The 22,177-nt window shown below is 36.1% G+C and overlaps 1 protein-coding gene across 9 annotated transcripts in view; it reads right to left on the bottom strand.

Annotated features, from left to right (window-relative positions):
• The window catches only part of LOC115242508 (MAP7 domain-containing protein 2-like), a 142,951-nt gene that overhangs the window by 97,501 nt on the left and 23,273 nt on the right, over positions 1-22,177 (bottom strand). The window contains exon 1 of one of the 9 annotated variants that reach the window (XM_029818864.1): positions 12,379-12,412. The exons of the other annotated variants lie outside the window; for them this stretch is intronic. Within the exon in view, the coding sequence (XP_029674724.1) occupies positions 12,379-12,403 (25 nt within the window). The 5' untranslated portion in view covers positions 12,404-12,412. Of the gene's footprint in view, positions 1-12,378; positions 12,413-22,177 lie in introns of those variants that run through there. 9 annotated transcript variants of the gene reach the window in all.

Raw genomic sequence — 22,177 nt, 5'->3', positions numbered from 1 at the left:
GAATTATAGGATTGGACGGTGGCGCCGTAATTTCTATTAGTTTCATCGTCTCGATTAAATCGCCGTGACTCTTGCGGTTGACATTTCGCGACCACAAAGATTTCTGCCCTTTTAAACGCTTAAATCATGTTTTGATATTTCTTTCACGATTAGGTATTTTGTGATAAACAGGATAAACATTATATAATTTCTTGTATATCCAATTTTCAAATAATCAAAATATGGTGTAAATATAAACGCATGCGTCACATTTGAACACGTGTTATCTAAAATTAAGTACTTTACTTATAATTAATATATATTTATTAGTTATATAAAATCCATCTGATTCTACACGTAAAACGCAATAATGTAGATAAAGAGAATATAAGAGATACGCATGCCGAAATATAAGTCTGACCTAGATGAAAAGTTCGATCGATAAATGACGTCCTTCGAGGTCGTTTTTAACGACCCCTGCGTAGTACGATAAGTATGAGTTAAGAAGGAAAAGGCACGCTCGTCATTACTTCGACTTATCTTACGAACGCTGAACGGGAGATCGATATTACTTCAACAAGAGAAAATTATACGCATCACCGAGCATGAAGTCGCTCCTGTATTCCAGGACCGATCTTTTAATCAGCGTCGCGAATCCTGACTCGCCGGAGATACGGCAGTTCACGCCTGTCTCTTCTGAACGGACTTTGAAATTACTTTTGCAGCATGCCAAGATTTCGAAGAAAAGTGATTTCTATTATATGAAGTAAATTAACTTGAACGAATTAAATTGCTCGAATACGAAGAATAATAGCATGAATGGTCGGAACGCTTTTTAACGTAATTAACAACAAATCCGGGAACAATATGAAGAAATAAGAATAGCGTAATGAGAAGAACAAACATTATGCGTAAAATTAAAATAAAGAGAATGTACCGATAAAAACGAAAAATTGGAAGAATTGTAATAAATATTTCTTTCGATATCGATTAAACAATCTAAAAAAATCCATGATGAAGCAAATGATATAAATGATATAAATGTTTCGTTTGATTATGCATTAATTATACAAATACATATATACGTAAAGTTACATCTTACTATCTCTATCCATATCTTGTTATGTATGCACACAATGTCGTAACTATGAGAAGCAAGGACTTTCTGAGAAGACAACGTCCCTCGGCAATCAGCTTCACAATACGAATAGAAAGGATTTGTTCTGATTAAAGTTGACACGTAGATTGCAGGTAGTTAACTGATACCGTATTTCGGCTTGTATTACAGTTCTTACACAAGGGAATTTGCACCATCCTGATTCTCGCCGGATTAGAAGCGCATCTCGAGCTATAGAGGGAAAGACGCCACATCCTCCCTATTTCTAAAAGTGGTGTACTGGTCTTCTTTTGTGTTTGTGTGTGTGTGTGTGTGTGTGTGTGTGTGCCAACTTATATAGATAATGCATAGGTACATCCAAGCTTCCGCTCAAACCAGGAAGCAACCGCTCGTAAATACTTTATACCCGTACATGAAGGCGCGGTAGCAAATGCGGTAATCCTTCTTTCCGCCGACTACATTGCGATTAAATATGATGGTATGATGTACATTTTATTTTTAATTCTCAAGTGACTCTTCATGTAAAAAAGAAAAAAAAAATTTAATTATATAAAAAAAGATTTAATTATGTGCGCATACATTTCTCGGTTAAAATCTATATTTTAAGATATAATTAATTGAATTTATATTGCTATTAAAGATTTAATACAAATAAGCTTCTTTTAAACGTATCTTTTATTCTATACTGTAAAGAGAAAAGTTTTTGGATTATCGCGTTTCCGCAAAAATATTTCATCACACATTTCGAACTTCGTTAATCGCGTACGTCAAATCACGAATGCACGGAATTATCGAATTTTTAGACAATCACGATCGATCATCTTTTCATCGCAAACCAATAAATTATAAACGATACCTAACTATCATCATATGATTGTAACTGACGTATCGTTACGTCACTGTACTGGTCGGAGTGAAAACTTAATTGCGATGATTAACTCCACCACGTTTATACATAGCGCGTACGTAAGTAAGGTTTCCGATTATACGCTCTGATCCTTATCGGTTTTACACTCCCTTCCTACGTGTGTTAATGTTACAGCATCCACGCAAGGAAGAACCGATAGCTTTCCCGGGTAACGTAATTTCCAACAGTGTGTACTCGGCCATATACCGAGTGCGCCTTCGTGTAAGCGTTAGAAGATAAGCATTGGTTTTATAGGTCAGTATAATCGTTTCTGTACATGGCTATATATATATATATATAATACTTCATGTGTATTCTAACTTCTCTATCTTTAGTTTTACGAGGCACATTCTACGAAAAAAGATATTACAGATAAAATTACAAAAATTTTTTTATAATCCCTGAATTCGAATATAGAATCTCTTCAATCAAAGCAAAATGCAGGTTATGGTTGGCACACCGTGTATAAGTTTAGCGCCACTTTATCGACTTCCTGCTGCACCTGTGCATCAACTCTCACCTTAACTACGTAATAACGTCGCCGTCTTTGGGATGCATCAACCGAATACCATTAGTGTCATTTACTAAATTGACTGCTTGATATCTCAACTGTTGAATTGCAAAACTAGAGGAGAGTGCTTTCGAATGGATTTCGAGATTGTTGACTTCTTAATATTCTGATGCAATAAATATCGTACAGCACAAAAATATATTCTTTTCATGATTTCTCGAGAAAAAAGAAAAACAGAGTGAAAAAGAATAAGCTTATGATTATTTATATTTGTTGAAAAATTTATATACTCTGACAGAGAATATAAAACAAAGATACAAAACCACCTTCTATAAAATTGCAATGCAAAAAAGTAACTGTATATTGATGTATGGATCATAGCGCGAATATTCGCGGATTAAAGATAAAGTTCAAAGGCTGTAGTTGAAGAATACCGAGTCTCGTTAATGATTCATCACCTTTTTCAGCTAACCGTGGTTTTAGCGCGATATTGCGTCATTCGTATGCATTCTTCTTTCTCCTCGAGATGCATCAACTACGAATATACACGCAATATCGCGAATAATATATCAAAGCCGGTGTACGGGAGCATAGATGAGTGGCTTCCTCGCAAAGTCTCGACCGACATTTCCTGTTATCCTGCGTGGTGATGATAAATAGCAGACAAAACGAGCGCGGTACGTTCGATGATACGGATAAAGAGAAAGAGAGAATTATCGATCCAATACCAACTTAATTAAGGAGCATCATCGTGATTATGGCACGTCGCTATTACCAGCGTAATCTATCTACTCGTTACGCATAATCTTGATTATTCATTGTCAATCGGACCGGCGGTATAACAATGCACCGGATGGCTCTAAAAGGAAATCGATCGGCGGATTAAGTACAGTTATTCTGAGATCTCGCCACCGATTAATAATCGATACCACACCGTGCGCGATACACGCTGTTAATCTTATTCAATCCTCTAGCGCGTTAATAATTATCCTATCCATCAAATAATTCCTCTTTCAGTCGTTTAGAAAACAGAGTTAATCTTAGAAAGGAAGTGTCATATAATCTGACATAAAATAAAACTGTAAAATATTCTCGTTGATTAAGACACTAAATTTAGAATTGCTATATTCTTCATCTCGCATTGTGCTATCCGAATATACAATAAATGTAGTTATGTCAAAAGCGACATTTATTTTTTCAAGAATGGATTTTTTTATAATTTAAAAAACACCAATTACTTACTTATTGTTAGTTTTATATCTTTTTTTTTTTTATATTCAATTTTGGCTATCGATTTTATTCCTCAACATTTCAGCGCATCGTCTCTTCTCATTTATGATCTCCTAGAACCATCAACACAGAAGTTTCGTTAGTAGATAAGACTGTCCACAACAGCCGATCCAATTTGCCTAAATGTCAGTGGAAGATGCGGAGAAAACTGTCTCCTCGCTTTCGCGCGCTCTTTGTCTTTCTTTCTGTCTTTTTTTTCTCTATCTTTCGAGCGTACTCGACTATCCGTTGACCGTGGCACTAATGAAGAGTACACGAAGAGAGGATGCTCTAGCCGTCTAGCCATCATATGCTATGCAAAAGGAATGGGCGAGGGTTGCCAGGGTGACGGCCGCTGGCGCCCGACCGAGGGTCGATACTACGACACCGACGACGTCACCAATTCTCGTTCTTCGTATCTCAAAGATTATCCCATTCGCTATCTTTTGTTATGGTCCTTGAAGAGGAGAATGCGAGCTTCGCGGAGCGATTTAATACGTACAAATTTCCTGAGTATTAAAGAGGATATCGCGTTGCATTTTAGACGTAATCCATTTTTATGTTTCCGTTATATTCAATTATCCACTTTCTAGTTAAGGAATATAGTATATTCTTTGCGTTAATGCATAGCGATAAAAGCATCGTATCATTTGCTGATGAAATTAACAAATTTACCAAAGGAATAAGATAATAATATAAAAACTGCAATATCCATTTTTCAAATATTATAAAAAATTTGAAAACACATTTACGTCGCTGCAACGAATTCCATTATCGCTGATTTCAAATAATCTCGCTACTATTATAAATGTTGTGCAAGTATGACTTGTCTCCGAAATCTCGCTCCTAATATATCAAAGGAATCCTGATTTTATTTGCGAGACTTATAGCTCAATCTCTTTGTGTGAAACTTAATCTTTTGAGGAAAGAATACAACTTTGAAAGAACAAAACAAAGTTTACAACTACACGCAAGCATTGGCACGCTACGATAGCTTCATAATGCGACCATATCACAGACGATAAAGATAATAATATGCGTAGCGCGTTCGTATTCATACGTTCATTTCTCGAATAAACGGACCTCGTCGTGCGCGATTCTGGTGGCCGAATGGCGACGCCGTTATTTCACTGCGGCAAGAGTTTCAAAATTTACGATCCCCCCCGAGTACCGTACACGTGTCCCAGTAACCCGCAATTACGCACCCAACAAAGGAAGGAAAAGCGAGGGCATTGTTGCGACTTCGTGGAAGTATGAAAATAATCAAATTTCTCGCCGAGCATCATCGAATCGTATCTCGCGCTGTTCATCATTGTAATCATCATAGTACAAATACACATTTGTTGCGTTCACAAAAAATCTTTGTAAGAAACACTACATTTCAATTTCCACGTTTTCCTTGAAAGAGAACAGCAATCTCGATTGTTCTTTGCAACCAAGATATTTTCAACGATATCTTTCCAAACTGACGTAACTAAAGTCGGATTCTTGCTAATAGAACTCGCTGAAAGAACTTTGCGATTTTGATATATGTTATCTTTTGCAATTCTGGCACATAATATTACAAAAATTTTCTAATATCGGATAAAGATAATAATATGCGTAGCGCGTTCGTATTCATACGTTCATTTCTCGAATAAACGGACCTCGTCGTGCGCGATTCTGGTGGCCGAATGGCGACGCCGTTATTTCACTGCGGCAAGAGTTTCAAAATTTACGATCCCCCCCGAGTACCGTACACGTGTCCCAGTAACCCGCAATTACGCACCCAACAAAGGAAGGAAAAGCGAGGGCATTGTTGCGACTTCGTGGAAGTATGAAAATAATCAAATTTCTCGCCGAGCATCATCGAATCGTATCTCGCGCTGTTCATCATTGTAATCATCATAGTACAAATACACATTTGTTGCGTTCACAAAAAATCTTTGTAAGAAACACTACATTTCAATTTCCACGTTTTCCTTGAAAGAGAACAGCAATCTCGATTGTTCTTTGCAACCAAGATATTTTCAACGATATCTTTCCAAACTGACGTAACTAAAGTCGGATTCTTGCTAATAGAACTCGCTGAAAGAACATGATTCGCGATTTTGATATATGTTATCTTTTGCAATTCTGGCACATAATATTACAAAAATTTTCTAATATCGATTCTCTAATTATGTTTTAGTTTTCATTACTATAAAGATGCAACGAGATGTAAAATTTAGATAAAGCGTAAAATTTTATGAAACATAATTATAAAATAATCTTATACTCTATAATAAATTTTTTAATTTCCTGTCTTAAAAATTATTAAATATAAGTGAATAGATGCTCGCGCTATTCGAACGATCGCACGCGCAGATTATGCGAACCGCAATATATCCAATGTCAGTTTGGTTTCAATGCATTCCGATTGCCGATTGTATCGGCAAACACGGTCGAACAGAAGCGTCTGATGTTTACGTCAGAATCTGCACGTATGCAACGTGTTTGCGAATCGTGATCGATGTTTGTAAACGGCTGTGCAAGTGATCACGATAGTGTGTGGTCAGACCATCTTACGGACGAATTACGATTCCGAGTGTCGCAACAAGAAAGGCAAGGAAGAAAACGCGACGCGTTACTTGTTATACGCGATAGGAATACAAATTTATAATGAAAAATAAAACAGAAGTCACGCGTGATTCTTGCGAAACTGAATACGAATTTCTCAACCTACATATAATTCCAGGCGGAAAAAAATACATTTTCTCAGTACAAATAAACGGTAATATACTTTCTATTCAACAAGTAACATTGTAGCAAACTAAACTTCGCAATGTATTATAGAAAGAAATTAATATTTAATATTTATTTAGATTACAATATTATTTAATGAATATTGAACTTTAATTCGCGAAAACAGATAAAATACAATATTTATTTTCTGTTAATTTTACGTATCTATTCTTCTGGGGCAAAGTATAAACTGTTTTGATTAATGTTTAACAACCACGCTACGTTGGCCCAGTTAAAGTGCTGTCTGAAAGTGTAACTAATTAGACACTTTCGAAAATTACCGCAGAGTCTGACGTGACAGTGTTTCATTCAGCTGCTTTGCCGCGATATTAATAAATGTAGTTGCTGGAGAAAATCTACATTCTATTAATAACGTACGATAATATACAAAAAAATTCTTACGTATATTTGTACAATAATTAAACATAAAAAAATATTCAGAGATCTGAACTTGCACGTTAATTATAAAATATTTTCTAAAACTTCCATAAAATAATTTAAGAAATAAATGCAGAAATTTCGAGAAGAATTGGAACTTCGTATATTGTACTTCGAATGATACTAAATTTAATGAAATTACAGTTTTGGGGAAAGAAGCCAAAAAATTATAATAAAATGTAATAAAATTTTGCCCGACGGAAATTTCATCTTATTTTCAGACTTTACGTTCACTCTTGGCAAAACTTCATAATGTTTCGGGAAATACGAAAACATTGTTTTAATGGCACTTTCAAGGAAAAAAGTTTTTATTTCAAAAAAGTTTCAAACTGGTACGTGACTATATTAACAAACGAATTTCCCAACATCTTTTTCGCTTCGAACCTATGTCTACAAAGCGTCGAAATATAAATTCACCCAAAAAAAAATTAAATTTATATATAAATATATAGTTGTAATATTAAATAAATTTCCGAGTAAATGCCTTTAATCATTTTTTCAACTAATAACGATTATAATGATTAGAAAGCCGCAAAATCAAATAAAAACGATTGAGAAATATTAGCGTGAAAGATTGTGTGCAATTATTACGCTGCTGTAAACACACACTACAACGATTACAATGTAAAATCTCGATATGCTTTTTCATTACGTTTCCGTTTTCGCGCTAGACGCATCGGCGCGATCGCGTCGAACCCGTCGTCATCGCTCGAACGAACGCGATTGCGAAACGCGAAGAAACGGCCAGGGTCTGTCGATCGCGATTTGCGTAGGCAGCCTCTAAAGAGAAACGGCCGTGATTCAGAAGTAAGCGTGCTAAGGGGATAACCGTAATATCGCGAAACAGTCGCGTATAAAACTATGACCTACCTTAGGTGATCGCGAGCCGCGCACCTGTGACGAAACAGTGCGAGCGAGCACATGTTACACCTTGTTTTTAACACCTCTCGTGCGACATTAACGGAGTTAACTAACCGCATGCATTAATAACGCCATTAGCAACACCGTTGTCTGTACGAGATAATGACATAAGAGAGATCAATGGATCCTATTTTTATGTAAAGATACTGTTATCGGCGTCAAATTACACCGATAATATAAAACGATCTCGAAATTGATTAGGTATGTATATAAAATAAAGAAAATATGCGTATTCTATATACATATATTTTCAAATGCATACTTAACATGTTGCAACATTATAAACTTTAATAAAGTTCTAATTCTTCCTATCGATAACGTGCAGATGATATACTAACAAATAGTCATTAGCAATGGCACAGTTTTGTTTCATTTGCTGCTTATTTGTACAATGATCTTTCTTCTTGCGCTCTCTGAAGAATCGACCTGATTCTATGCTCACTGTCATACAACACAATATATAAGGTTGGATATGTGGGACGTTCGTTATGACGATTCACTCGGGGGTCGTCGTTATTACTCGTCTTTTAGGTCAACGATAACATAATTTGAACAAGTCACCCTGTGACGGGAATAGAGACCCTTCGATAATGAGATCATTCGAATACTTTTATTGCATCCCCGCATAATTAACTCGAGCGTCGCAGCAAGGGTTAATTGCACAGCCTGAGAGGCTAATTAATCGCGGCGAGAATAATAAAAAGAGAAACGAATCGAGTAACGGATCGATACAAAAATAGACGTGCATGACGCTCTCGATTTCTCGCGGGAAAACGATTCCGATATTACCTTTCCGTTCGAGTGATATGTGAGTAATGCTGATAAATTCGAAAATCTCTCGCGCTCTCTTCGATCATACACAATATATAAGGTTGGATATGTGGGACGTTCGTTATGACGATTCACTCGGGGGTCGTCGTTATTACTCGTCTTTTAGGTCAACGATAACATAATTTGAACAAGTCACCCTGTGACGGGAATAGAGACCCTTCGATAATGAGATCATTCGAATACTTTTATTGCATCCCCGCATAATTAACTCGAGCGTCGCAGCAAGGGTTAATTGCACAGCCTGAGAGGCTAATTAATCGCGGCGAGAATAATAAAAAGAGAAACGAATCGAGTAACGGATCGATACAAAAATAGACGTGCATGACGCTCTCGATTTCTCGCGGGAAAACGATTCCGATATTACCTTTCCGTTCGAGTGATATGAGCAATGCTGATAAATTCGAAAATCTCTCGCGCTCTCTTCGATCATTTCGTTCACATGCGAGCGCCTTCGGAAAAATCTCGAGCTTCCCTCGTTTTCTCAACCGCCATCAAAACAGGGCGATCGGCAAAAGCGGGTCAATTCGTTCCATTTAAAGTCTCGGCAACGATCGATTACGATCTCGACCGTGATTTACGAGCTTGAACGCGAGCTGCTACGAGGGAGAAACTTTGCGCGCGCGCGCAAGCGCACATCAAATCGATCTTTTGTCACACTTTAACGCGCGGTTGCCCTAACCCGAACTTAATTTATGACGGGACGTTAAACGATAGATCGCTCTCGCGTGGCGGTCTTTGCCAGCGAGCAGACTTCTCCGACTGACATGTCGGTCGTTTCGTCTGGTTGCTCGCACTTAAACGCAATCGACATTGTGCTTGATTTCCCCTCATGCGTGTCTATACACTTATCCGATCTTCGATCGCGCGATTTGCGTTGGCAAGATAAAATATATTCACGAAATTCGCAAACAGTCAAAGCGCTTGATAAATTTTGCACGAATTAATCCCTGAAAATAAGAATGAGATTTCCAGGGTATCGAGTGTTAATTTATTAATGCACGACATCGTTTTCCTCACACAGTAAAGTCTTCTAAGATACACAGAAAATTATGGAAAATATTTAAAGTTCCGTTAAAAAAAAAAGAGACTGAAAGAATATAAGAACAATATTATCATATCCCGTTCGTTCGCGTTATTGCAAATCACGTCCCGAATTAAATTTTTCATGAATCGTTTCTACCATAATGATGGACACACCCCAGATACAGATAGTATCGAATCCGCTTAATCCGAAGCACGAATGACCGCCGGCCGTTCGAACGAAAGATAATATACGAATCGAGGACAGTGGTTTAGGAAAATAATTCGCTTTCTCGCGATTCAACGGCCGGAAACTTGTTCGTCCGCAGGGGGTTCAATTCAACAATTAATCGTATACGTATTGAATAATTTTTACACGCTTTCTAATGATTCTGCTAAATGTTAACAAGTATAGATATTAGATAGTGCTAACAGAAATCTCGTAATTAAAATGTAAGAGAAATTATAATAAAAGAATAAAAAAAAGAAGCTCGACATTTAGTTCCGCATTTTCTAGAAACACGTGTAACTAAAATTTATTATACGATATTGCAGATTGTTACTTTTGATTATAAAAATTCCCAAAAAAATGAAATATCTGTTTAAATATTTGTGAAACTAGCTTAATTGTTTGATGCGTGCAAAGAAACAGAAGAAGAATCGTATGTCACTTAAATTTCTGGCCTTGAAGCCTGTAATAGACCATATGAAGCATGCGTTAAAAAAGCCTCCAATTACATGCGACAAGTACAAATAGCTAGCAAGCATGACAGTAGCGGACGATACGTATAAGGAAAGTCTATGCTATTTTAACGGTACCAACGACGAGTTCCTTCCACTGGACAAATTGACCTCTTTTTTGCTTTCTCACGTAATTAACCGCAAATTTGCAATAAAAATGCGAGTTGTTTCTGCGCATCACAATTATTATTATAGAATTTCATAAAAACGTTGAAAGTAGTGTCATTTCGTGAAATTCCGAAAATATAATTATGAGATTTAACTGTTCATTTTTATTATTTAGTCTCATTTAACAGATCATTAATTTACAAAAAAATATGTACTTGGCAGATAAAAATATCCAGTACAAAAGTATTTTTCTGAGATAATTTAAAAATATTAATAAAATAAAAAAGATATATTACAAAATAAAGCACTGCAGTAATTTTTCAAGAAATAAGCCAGTAATATCGTGAAAGAAGTGTGGTCATGACACATAATTAAGAAAGGTATTTTTACTTCTGGAAGAATATACGCCGCGCGTTATCATTTCGCGAACCGATCTTAATTGCTCTTAATTCAGCGAGAATAAAGACAATTAACAGTTCGACCGTTGGTACATTTCTTGCTCCGACTCTGATAATAATTAAACGCTTGTATCATCGATATTTGTTGCGTCATATCTGTTGACCACATCATACAACAATATCCGTTTAATTTTATTGACTTGATTAATTTCCGACAGATCCTGTTACGTTGCAATATCAACGTGTAAATACATATATTTGTATATTTGAACAATTTTATTATTTACTAAGATAGCTACATTCCATTAATATTGCATATTCATATTTCAAAAGTTTATTATGCTTTTCAATATTCAATTTAAATTCGAATTAACAAAATAAATATTTTGTATAAGATATTTCATATCTGAGCTAAAAAAAAATTTACTTTATTTGTTGAATAAAACTCTTTAGCGTTACTATCAACCAGCATGATCTTAGATCTCGAATTGGAACATCGATGCAATCGTTGCCAACTGGCAACAGGATACATTTAAAGATTAGAGTACGGCACAGCGTGCCTTCATATATTACTCTGAAACTTTCTTTCAGCATGAAAGTGCAAATATATCACTGTCATTGTGTTAATTAATAATTCATTTTCGCAATGAAACGGCGACCGATAATAATACGTGCAGTAATTGACTGTGTCATTTTTACAAGCGCAAAATAAAAATCATTAACAGAGCCAAAAGATTTTCTACAAAAAAATTGAAATTTTATACAAAATTGCTTAAAATATTTTTGCGTCAAACTCGGTGATTCAAAAACAAAAAAAAAAATAAAAACAATGAAAAAGACCAATTTTTTTTGAACATTTCCTTGTTGCTGTTCGCAATTTTTAAATTCGCATTATTTTTAAATAAGTTATATACCTTCTAAATAAATTATATATTTTTTAAATAAGTTATATATCTTCTTGATTTCTTGCATTATTTTCTATGGATACTCAGATGAAAAGAACGTGTCGAAACTGCGGAGAAACGATCGCGTCGCGGCGATTTTGCGGGAAAATCGGGCCAAATCTATTTTCAGAATTCAATCGTTACTCGTGTCTCCTCGCAAAGCTTTTGCCAAATGCGACCTTTCGCTAAGTGAAAAATTATTTAGATTGCATCATCTAAATGCTAATTGTGAAGCAAAGAGATTAATCGTAAATATCTTAAAAGAACGCTTCCACCATATCATAAATATTCAAAAAATCTAGCGATGCTTGTAACATTGAAATAACATCTAAGAGAATCATCTGGAAAGTTATTTTTTAATTTCAATATCTCATTTATGTTACAAGATAAAAATCGGCCCGCGCTATTAAAAAATGCTAATAAGGGTTTACCTGGACTTTGGTTAGCCATTTTCATAGCTCCGCGAGATATAAGATGGAATTACATACGAAATCTGTGACTCACCTGTAACAAAAAAATACAAATTTGTAAGAAAAAGATGATTAAGTGCATAAATATTTTTTAAATAAAATAAACACAAAAGCTTCTCCATAGCCAAAGATGCAAAAAAAATTGTTCGCATTAACTTATACCAAATGAGATTCCAGCCTTATGTAATGTATGTGATAAATTTTAATTAATGCTAACTTATACAAAACTAGAATGTTTATCCTCTACTATTTATTGCGAGAAGTCAAAAATAATCAGAATCAATAATTTTTATGATCCTAAGTTTTCCATATAGACAACTTTTTGTTTTCTTTTCTATTGAGTCTAGCTTTCAAGGACTTTATTTCAGATTTTCTTCAAGTCGATCATCCATCACTCGTTCGAAAGTTGTTCGCAAAGTTGTAACAGAACCATTGGAATATGACGAAAAAAGAGAAAGGGAGGGGACATTGCACATGAGGAATGCATATTTCCGATAACACAGTAGTAAACAGTGATCAATGCTCAATTACATTCCGTTAGGGAAATTTAATTAAATAGTTGCCGACTCGCGTCGATAGCAAGCCGACTGAGAAAGCATAAAAAATTATGATCAAATATGCCGCTCACTATTTTTTCATCAATGAGAACCACGTGCCGCTTATGGTCGTAAAATTTGCTCGATCTTGATTTAAACAATCATTGGATATGCAAGACCCCACGTCGATAAACATTTATTACTAATTGCAAGGCAAAAAATTGTTTATTGATCATTTGAATTGATACTATATAATTAGTAAATAGTTTCATTCCTAATAAATTCCCTAATGTTTTTTTGAAATATGTACTGTTAATGTGTAAACTTATTAAGGAAAAAATTTATAGAATAAAATTTTATTTATTTTAAAATTATTGTAAATCAAAATTTTCACTTTAACTAAAATACCACTTCACAAAATCGACAGAAATTGATTATAAAAAATATTATAAATTATATATATTGAATTCTTTGCATTTTCTTTTAACGAGGCACGGTATTGTCAAACATCTATCGCTTTCGAGATACGTTTTCCGAAACAGAATGCGCTGCATTCGCCGACGACTGCAGGAATCTGTAACCTCGATGGTCGACGTCGAGAATACACAGTCATCGAGGTTTTCGAGTTCCTCTCGCCAGACGTCGTGGTCGAGAAATTGTGAGCATGTTGCCTTCGGTGGTAATGACTTGAGGTGAGAGAGACGAGTTCGAAAAATGCGGCGCGCGCGGGTCTCGAAAAGACGCATTTAGAGCGCTACCTCCTTGTCGACTGGTATCGTTGAGAATCGACCCACCTCGTTTGTAAAATTAGAACCCCTACATGCCCGACGCGAGATTCGCATTCTTTTCGCTTATTACCCTAATCCTACGGCCATGCGATATACGGAGAAATCGTATTATAATAAATACTGAACGCCACACACGCAGCGATCATCAGTAATCTCGTTATAATCCTGAATCTAAGCTACGGATTTAAATAAATTTAATTAATCGAATGTATATTTAAAACGGAAAATCGAGAATGTCAACAACTATATTATAACAAGTCTCTATTATAATTGTGTTGCGAGTATGTAATCCGTTCTATAATTAGTAGTAACCCGTGCATAAAATTAGAACTTTCGATTTGGCAGAGACGCGATTGACGTTCTATAGATTTGCGAGTTCGAGCACCTTGGAGTTCTCGTTTTGCTCTCTTTCGTACACTTCACAAATATAATTTATAAATATATATATTGAATAACTGGAAAATTATAATTCTGACTGTGTAGTGAGACAGTTATAAAACAGTTGCGCGGAGATAATATGGAGATAAACTGATTTATGCTGAAGATGATAATTAATTAAAATTATCAGTATTATCGACACTCGGATTAATCGTGTTACAAATTTTCATGATTAACCAACTTCGACATTAGTGATTCTAAGCGAATAATTTAATGATTCCGTCCCAATTTAGAGGCCCAATTATCGGAAAGAAATGGTTGAGAGATGCAAATAAATGGCGAATGACGGTAGAGCAAAGGAGAGAGTAATGAGAATGCAACGCGATAATTAATGGTTATAAAAGCCGCCTTGCACAAGCAGAACGCGATTCTAATCGGCCACGAAATGACCTTTTCTCTAGGAAAAGTTAACAAACAAACACGTCGAATCGCGAAATCGAAGTCTAAAGACATATCTTATCGAATTTCTGTAATTTTTTAACAATCGTTAGAAGCTTAAATATGATATTTCGAATTTTAATTAGTAATTATATAATTAGATTATTAATTAATAATTAATGACCAACATTACTAACTTATATCTATGCGGCTGAAATTTAATTAGGTCCCTAAAACTTAATTTATTATCTTGATGGAGTATTGGGAAACTGAAATTCGGTTTTCCTCGAGGCCATTTCGCAATACCCTTTAGAACGATTCTCTCGAACTATTTTCAGGAGCAGTGACACCGCATCGTTACACCAATCTCTCGTTGTCAGCTAATTAACTGCAATACCGTTGCCATATTATGAAACTGATTATGCAGAACGAACGGTCCGCCTTGAGCGAATGCGCTTAATTGAGGTTTTCAGTTTCGTTGTACTTACATAATATAATTACCGATCGATTCCCTTCGCAAACAATAAATCGATCTGCGATTAATACATCAGCATAGTTCATCCTTGATTGTTTCAGAAATTTTTTCACAGCATTTCATTACATTTCTTAATTCGCGATCAAAGTATGTTACAGATGCCAAAATTATCTGTAAAAAATCGTTTCTATATCCTCCGAGTGTCGTATCAGAATTTAGAATTCCGATTAAAGACGCGACAAAGAATTCTGATAACGAATAATATCAAAATCGTAATGCTAGATATAGAATAACAAAGTAATTTCCCCTATCGATAATCTTATCGACAATGTACGCATAGATAACATAGAAAATAATCTCGAAAGCTTTAGACTTTAGATTACACATTAATATCGTGCGCTTCGACATTTTTCTAACCAATATGTAAACTGATTCGACTGTAAGAAAAAAATAAGAAAAAAAAATAAGAAAAAAGATCCGATTACATAGGCGAGAGGAAGAAAGCGATCGATCATCACTTTTCTGATTATGAACCGTTCGCAATTAACGGTGCAATTATATATGTAATGAAAACGATAATCTATAATTTTGTCTCGCAACATTTCTTTTTAAGTCCAATCGTGAGTCTGAGATAAATACAACTGTTAATTGGTATTCATCGATGAGAGATTTACGAAGAAAAATCTTTTAAATCGCTGCAATAATGTCTATGATTTTATGATTCTTAAAGCATTTTTGTGCTGTTTGGATTTACGATGACTTCGTAATACTATTATCGTTGATCGTTATACATTATATCGATCGTTTACATCGGGAAATGACGATTTCATTATAGACATGACAAAAACGAATCTTGTCATTGTGACAGAGTTGCAATTTATCATTTATTGATTATTGATCTAGCAGCGATTGTGATTAATGATCGTATTGCGAGACAGCCAACTATTGACGTTTCCCGTTTCCACTTTCTTTTCTTTAATCTTACATAATCAGCACTTTGTCTGATTTTTCGCGAATTAAAGATTTCATAAGAAACAATTCATTTTACGATTATCATAAAAAATTAAAATATCTCTGAGCTGCTAATGGCAAAATAAAATAAATTAATTCGCGTGACAAAATTTAATTTTAAAAAGATTTACGTCCTAAATTTCTTAATATATTGTTTGCCGAGCGTATCCTATATGTATTGTTAAGAACTATTTTTCTTTTCGTAAATGTTTTAGTCCGAGATGCGCTTCAGAGAAAGAGACTGATAGACGAGCGTTTATTATTACCCGGTGTCGATAAGTGGCGATTTGATGGATTGCTTGTTAAGCACTATAATTACTATACTGAGAATCCGCCGTGCGAGATTACGGAACTCGCTACCGCGAGACAGGCTGTGTTTTGTGTCGGGTGAGCCGAATCGCGATGCGCCGATTAGCGATCATCGTCTCGAAACCGATCGCATTAACCGATAGTAAACGATGACTTCTGAGTGCCATCAATCTTACGATCAAGCATGCGCCATGCCCGAAGCTGCTCGATAATCGATGGTTCCTCGGTGCGGCTCGCGATGGTCCACGAGAAATGCCGTCACAATCTGTCTATGTCTTATGCAATTATTACTAACGTACTATTATTATATTGCTCAAGGCTTTCATATGAGAATTATACGTGTCCCATTTTTATTACATTTTCCTTTTCTTTTTAATTTTTGGCAAATTTTAAATCAATTTTTCTATAGCGAAAATAATGGCGGTGATTTGTAATTGTCATAAAATATACTGATATTAAAAACAGTTTTAAGACATCCACGAAAAAAAAAATCTGGTAGATTTCATCAAACCGATTTAAATCCATGCCGAGTAATTTGTCAAATTGCGCTAAAGATGAATTAAGAATTTCAGAGAGTTCCTCGACACTGTCGAGTAATTAAGCGGACGCATGACAGTCTCCGATTGGGATTAATTAGAGGTTTTTAAAGGAGGGTCAATGACATTCGGGCAGCTTTCGCATACGGAACACAGTCGTAGATTAGCGGATGCAATTGTAATAAATCTGTTTTAAGCCTACGTGAAACGAGAAATGCGCAAAACGACTTTTTCGATTTGCTGAACAAAATCACCGACGAGATAACATAACGGCAGAATTCGTTCCAGATCGCTCGAAGCGTCGCATTAATTTCGTTGTGGGTTGACGGATATAAGAGCGGGAGAAATCTAGATATTCAAGCGATGCTTGATGACTGCGTTTAATCCGGGAACGTATAATAAATGAACAGAATTATCCGGAATAGCAGGTTTTCATCTCTGTCGCGGAGGTGGTTAGGTTTTCACCGCGGTGCAATCAAATGAGATACTTGACTTTTGAAAGTTCCGGAGCGACGAGAAAAGTCGCACTTGCTAGTAATCCGATATCAGGTTAATAGTAATTATTACTAATCACAAGCTTTCTTAGCTTCTTATATTCACTTCCAGAAAATATTCCTCCAGTTGTGCATTATTGATAGGTATAATCAAACTACTTACTCCATGACACAAACAAGAATATTAAATATTAAAACATTTTTTGAATGATACCTGATAAAATATATATATATAAAATATATATATTAAAATAGATGACAAAAATATTAGAATATTATTATAATCTTCGAATCATCTATGGCGGCTCCTCAACTGGCCTTTTATTTCAACCGCACGATAAGTCTCGAAACGCATAGTAGTTGCGAATGCATATCTGAATAAGGATCTCTCTCCTGCAGAGTCGACTCTATCGAAGAGCTATTGCTGGTACACGTAGGCAATGATATCTAGTATGCGATAGCGATTTCGCCATAGATCACGTAAGCACGGTGACGGCATTTCACTGCAGCCCTCGCGAGCGGTAGCATTTCGCGAGTCACGATTCTTCAATGAAATCCCACGAAACTTCCATATCAAGACATGGATCTGGTAACGCGAACTTTAACGCGATCCGTTTAAACTTTAATTATTGAATGTGAAAAATATAATCAATGCGTTTAAAAATAATTTCTCTCTGAGAGGAATAAAAATATCGAAAGACTGGATATAATAATAATACCAAAAAAAAAAATAAAAACTTAAATTACTTTCCTACATTCTCATATCGATTTACTAAGAAGATATATAAGAAGAAAACATCATGTCATAAATAATTTAACAAAATGCGAAAATACACACGTAATATTTTACTTTCTTTACAAGTTATGCTGTGCTATAATTCAGATATGATTCAGATTACGCTGTAATAAAATAGTTCTTTGAACAACAGCCCTGTCGACGCGGACAGAAATAACTCACAAACTCGCCTTTAGACGGACGTGACGTTACGCCCGTGTCAAATATTTTTATCGGCACCGAACGGAAGTCGTTATTTTTGCCGCATGTCTCCCTCTCGTGCGAATCAATGAGAGGATTTATTCGCGCTAATCGTATCATAAATGAAAATTGAATGACATAATGTTATATCATTTTTCTAATATTATGAAAAAATAACTCTTTAGATTCAAATTGTAATTTCAAGATAATAATAAAAAAAAGATCGAAGAAAAAATATTTTTCAATATCTCTTGCAATATACGATATTGCATACAAAGTGCACATGCGCAGAACAAACGTCGCTGCACCATTCGAATGATTCAGCTTTTACGCGAAGGTTTAATATAAGTACCGCGCAACAAGAAGAGAGTTCCATGTGCGCGAAACTTTGTGTTTCTCGCAGTCGGGAAAAAATGTATCCCAGATGTTTCGCAGATCCAAATCCGATGATTGCAGTTAACGTTGGTTTAACAACGTCCAATGCTAACGTAATTCCATTTGTTGACCCAATTACGCGTCGCTAATTTTATGCAAATGTTCGTCGCATATATATATATATTTAATTTTGTTTAATAAAATTTTTGAAACGAGTTACATGGGGTATTAGTTTAATATAATTCTATAAATAAAAAAAATTTGTCTTAGACTTTAAATAATCAAAGAAATTGTAGGTAAAAGATGATTTGGTCAAGATATTCATAAGGATTGAATGCACGCTGTAAAAAATCCATTTATATTCTTTCTTTAGATTTAAAAGGATTAAATAAAATCATTCATATTAATCACTGTAATCAGTCAATTTCTACATCAGCTTCAATGCAAAGCAATCGGCAATTGCGGTTCGTTAGATTGCTATTTTAAGAAAAAACTGCTGCATCTCAATTACCCCATACACCTTACCCATATTACAGCAATGATAAGCGCAGCAGAGATAACCGCTGTACGTTGCGTCACAAGTGGAATCAAATCGAATAAGTTATCCGAATGCGATTAAGGAAACGATTACCGATATACGGCTTCCGAACAGATCGAACAGTCGTATTATATCGCAAGCCCGTTATGGGCGATTTGTTTTCATAAACGATAGCGTGGTGAGATCGTCGACGCTAAATTTAGCGCGCCTGTTATGGCGATCGAAAAGCCTTGAGGTGATAAGAGATAATCAATACTCTGTTCTCGCTAGATTCTCACTATATTCATCAAGAAATCTATCATTTATAGCACGGATTTTCTGTAACCAACCTTATAATCGATGAATCTCTAATAATTATATTTTTTTACTTTATCACAAAAGAGAGTGCGATAAATACATAGAAAGCCAAAAGCGTGTAGCTGAACTGAAGCATATAATACAGTTAGATCCCGTCTAAAACAATGATCAGGAATAATATCATAGAGTCAATTTCTGAAGATCTCCGTCAGCTATTCAACAAGACAATATCTGGGACAAATTCATTTCGCAGTATTCAACCTTGACACGCAGGAAAAGCAATGCGAGTGTTTAGCAAAAAAGCTAAAAATGTCGATTTTAATCCTTCGAATAACGTGCAAACCTGAGAATCTCTATGTCATTGATAAAAATGTTAACTCAAACAAAATATCCACCTATTATAGCACAAAAATATTTATAGATTTAATTTTACCAACCACTTTGAAGACAGATCATATCCTTCAAAGTTTGTTAAAAACGATATTATTTCTTCCACCGACACTTTATTTATTTATCAGACATTTATAGATCAACGACCTAACGATCGCTGACGCGAATTCGAGGAAGGTTGGTAAAATCGGGTCATCCAAGAAAGAAAATACTTTGAAAGGAATCTTGGCGCTCATCACAAGCGATCCGACATCTCGCCAAAATTTGAGCAGGGTCTACGGCCTGGCGACCCGTTTCGCGTGGACACCATTCGACCTTCATCTTCCTCCGTCCGTTTGCATAAGTATGCGAGCTCTCTCTCTTTCTCTCCGTTGAATCTCACGGTGCGGCAAAGAAGCAGCGAAGGAGCGGAACGGCTGAAGAAAGCTGAAGAAGCGTTCGTGACGGAAGGAAAGAGAGAGGGAGAAATAAGAAGAAACCTCGAGAACAACCTCGGTTGGCATCCCGAACGTAAGAGAGGCAGCGGCAGCACAACGTGCAGACAGGAAACGTTACCTCGAACGATGGTCGTGACTGGCCAATCGGAAGCATCTAGTCGCTTACAACACCACATAACGCCGAAGGATAACACGAGGATATCGATATCGATGAAGAACGCGACAACCGAGAAAGAAAAACCTCTGGACGACGACTGTACGAGAATTTTTTCCCCCCCGTACACACGAACTCTGTTCTTGCTCGAAAGGTGGAGCGCAGTGAACCCCTGGCTGGCTGACTGGTTAGCTGGTTGGCGTCGCGACGCTGCGCGGCGCCGACAGTACGCGGTCGATAGATGTGACGCGCCGGGTGGTTTTCCCCGGTTTTCACACGCCGCAGTTGGCGGGGCAAACCAGAAGATGGTGTTGCTGAGAGCAACGCGGGTGGCCCCACGAAGACCTTGAGACGCTACATCGAGCGACGACGCAACGTCGAGGATGCCGTCGACGATGACGTTGGCGCGAGCTCGGCGTGGGAAGGACATCGATTTCTCCGCCAGCGTGGTTACCGACCGCGGAGTGCGCTTTGTTTCGCGAAGCTGAACGAATATGTATACAGCAGATTCAAATTTAAATCGAGCTCGGCTTATCAAACGACTGTACTTACAAAAGACATATAAATTGTGAGCATCAGTATAATTTAAATATAATTTTTAAATTATTTTCTCGATATTAAAAAACGCTATTCTTAAAACTTGAAATGAAAGACTCAATTGCATTCTTATGACAGATTTATCTATCACGATTTATACTTGAATAATTTCAATTATGTAATCAGCTAGAATAAAATTTAACGGAAGAGCACATACATTATCTTAAGTTTCAATCTTGTCAAAGCAAAACTTAAATTCAAAGTCAAAACGAAACTCTCGCAATGGCCTGTTAAGATCTCACAAAAAGATTCAAAGAGCAATTAAACGCGATCCGGATGGCTCGCGAGCGTATTGTAATCTCGAGAGGCAAACTCGAAATTATCCGCGCGAAGTTACCGTGATTGACCGAAGCTTCGATTAATCGATTTATGGATTCGACCTAGCGCCTCACAGACGAATGCCTTTTCGCATAACGGCATATAAGCGAAACGTCGATTTATGTGCATTTCTCTCCGATTCTCATCCCACAACCACGGGCGATAACGTAAGCGAAGCGTTACAGCTCAACCTTAATTTCCCTCTCCCTCTCTCTCTCTCTCTCTCTCTCTCAGTTTAATCTCGCCGACAACCTCTGACAAAATCTAATATCAACGAAGACTTTTTCAATTCGCAGAATCGCTCGAGCGAAACCGCGCGAATTATGGGGAGGAAGCGAACAATACCACATAAACTCGAGACAACTCACGTAAAGTAAAATCAGCATTTTCGCTCACTGCCGAAAGCTGCGAACTATAACGACTTAATAACATGTCTTTCTCTCTTCGCGGTTCGCAAATTATGTACATACAGCGTACTAATTTCGTTAAATTATAAAACCTGTATTGCGGAACCTGTATTTTTGTCTTCAAAACGATATGATGCCGGCATTGAGATTCTGTTCTCTTCAAATTAGATCTTCAGAAAAGTATTGCAACGAATATATATATATCTTTAGATATTTGCAGTGATAAATAAATGATTAAATAATTGCAACACGCGAATGTAAAAAATATAATTATCTATCTTTTATGATTTATATTTGAAGCAGGAA

The sequence above is a fragment of the Formica exsecta genome, unplaced genomic scaffold (assembly GCF_003651465.1).
Source record: "Formica exsecta isolate Colony F162 unplaced genomic scaffold, ASM365146v1 scaffold60, whole genome shotgun sequence".
NCBI classification, from domain to species: domain Eukaryota; kingdom Metazoa; phylum Arthropoda; class Insecta; order Hymenoptera; family Formicidae; genus Formica; species Formica exsecta.
The sequence above is the reverse complement of the archived record's forward strand: the minus strand, read 5'-3'. Positions and strand labels throughout refer to the sequence as shown.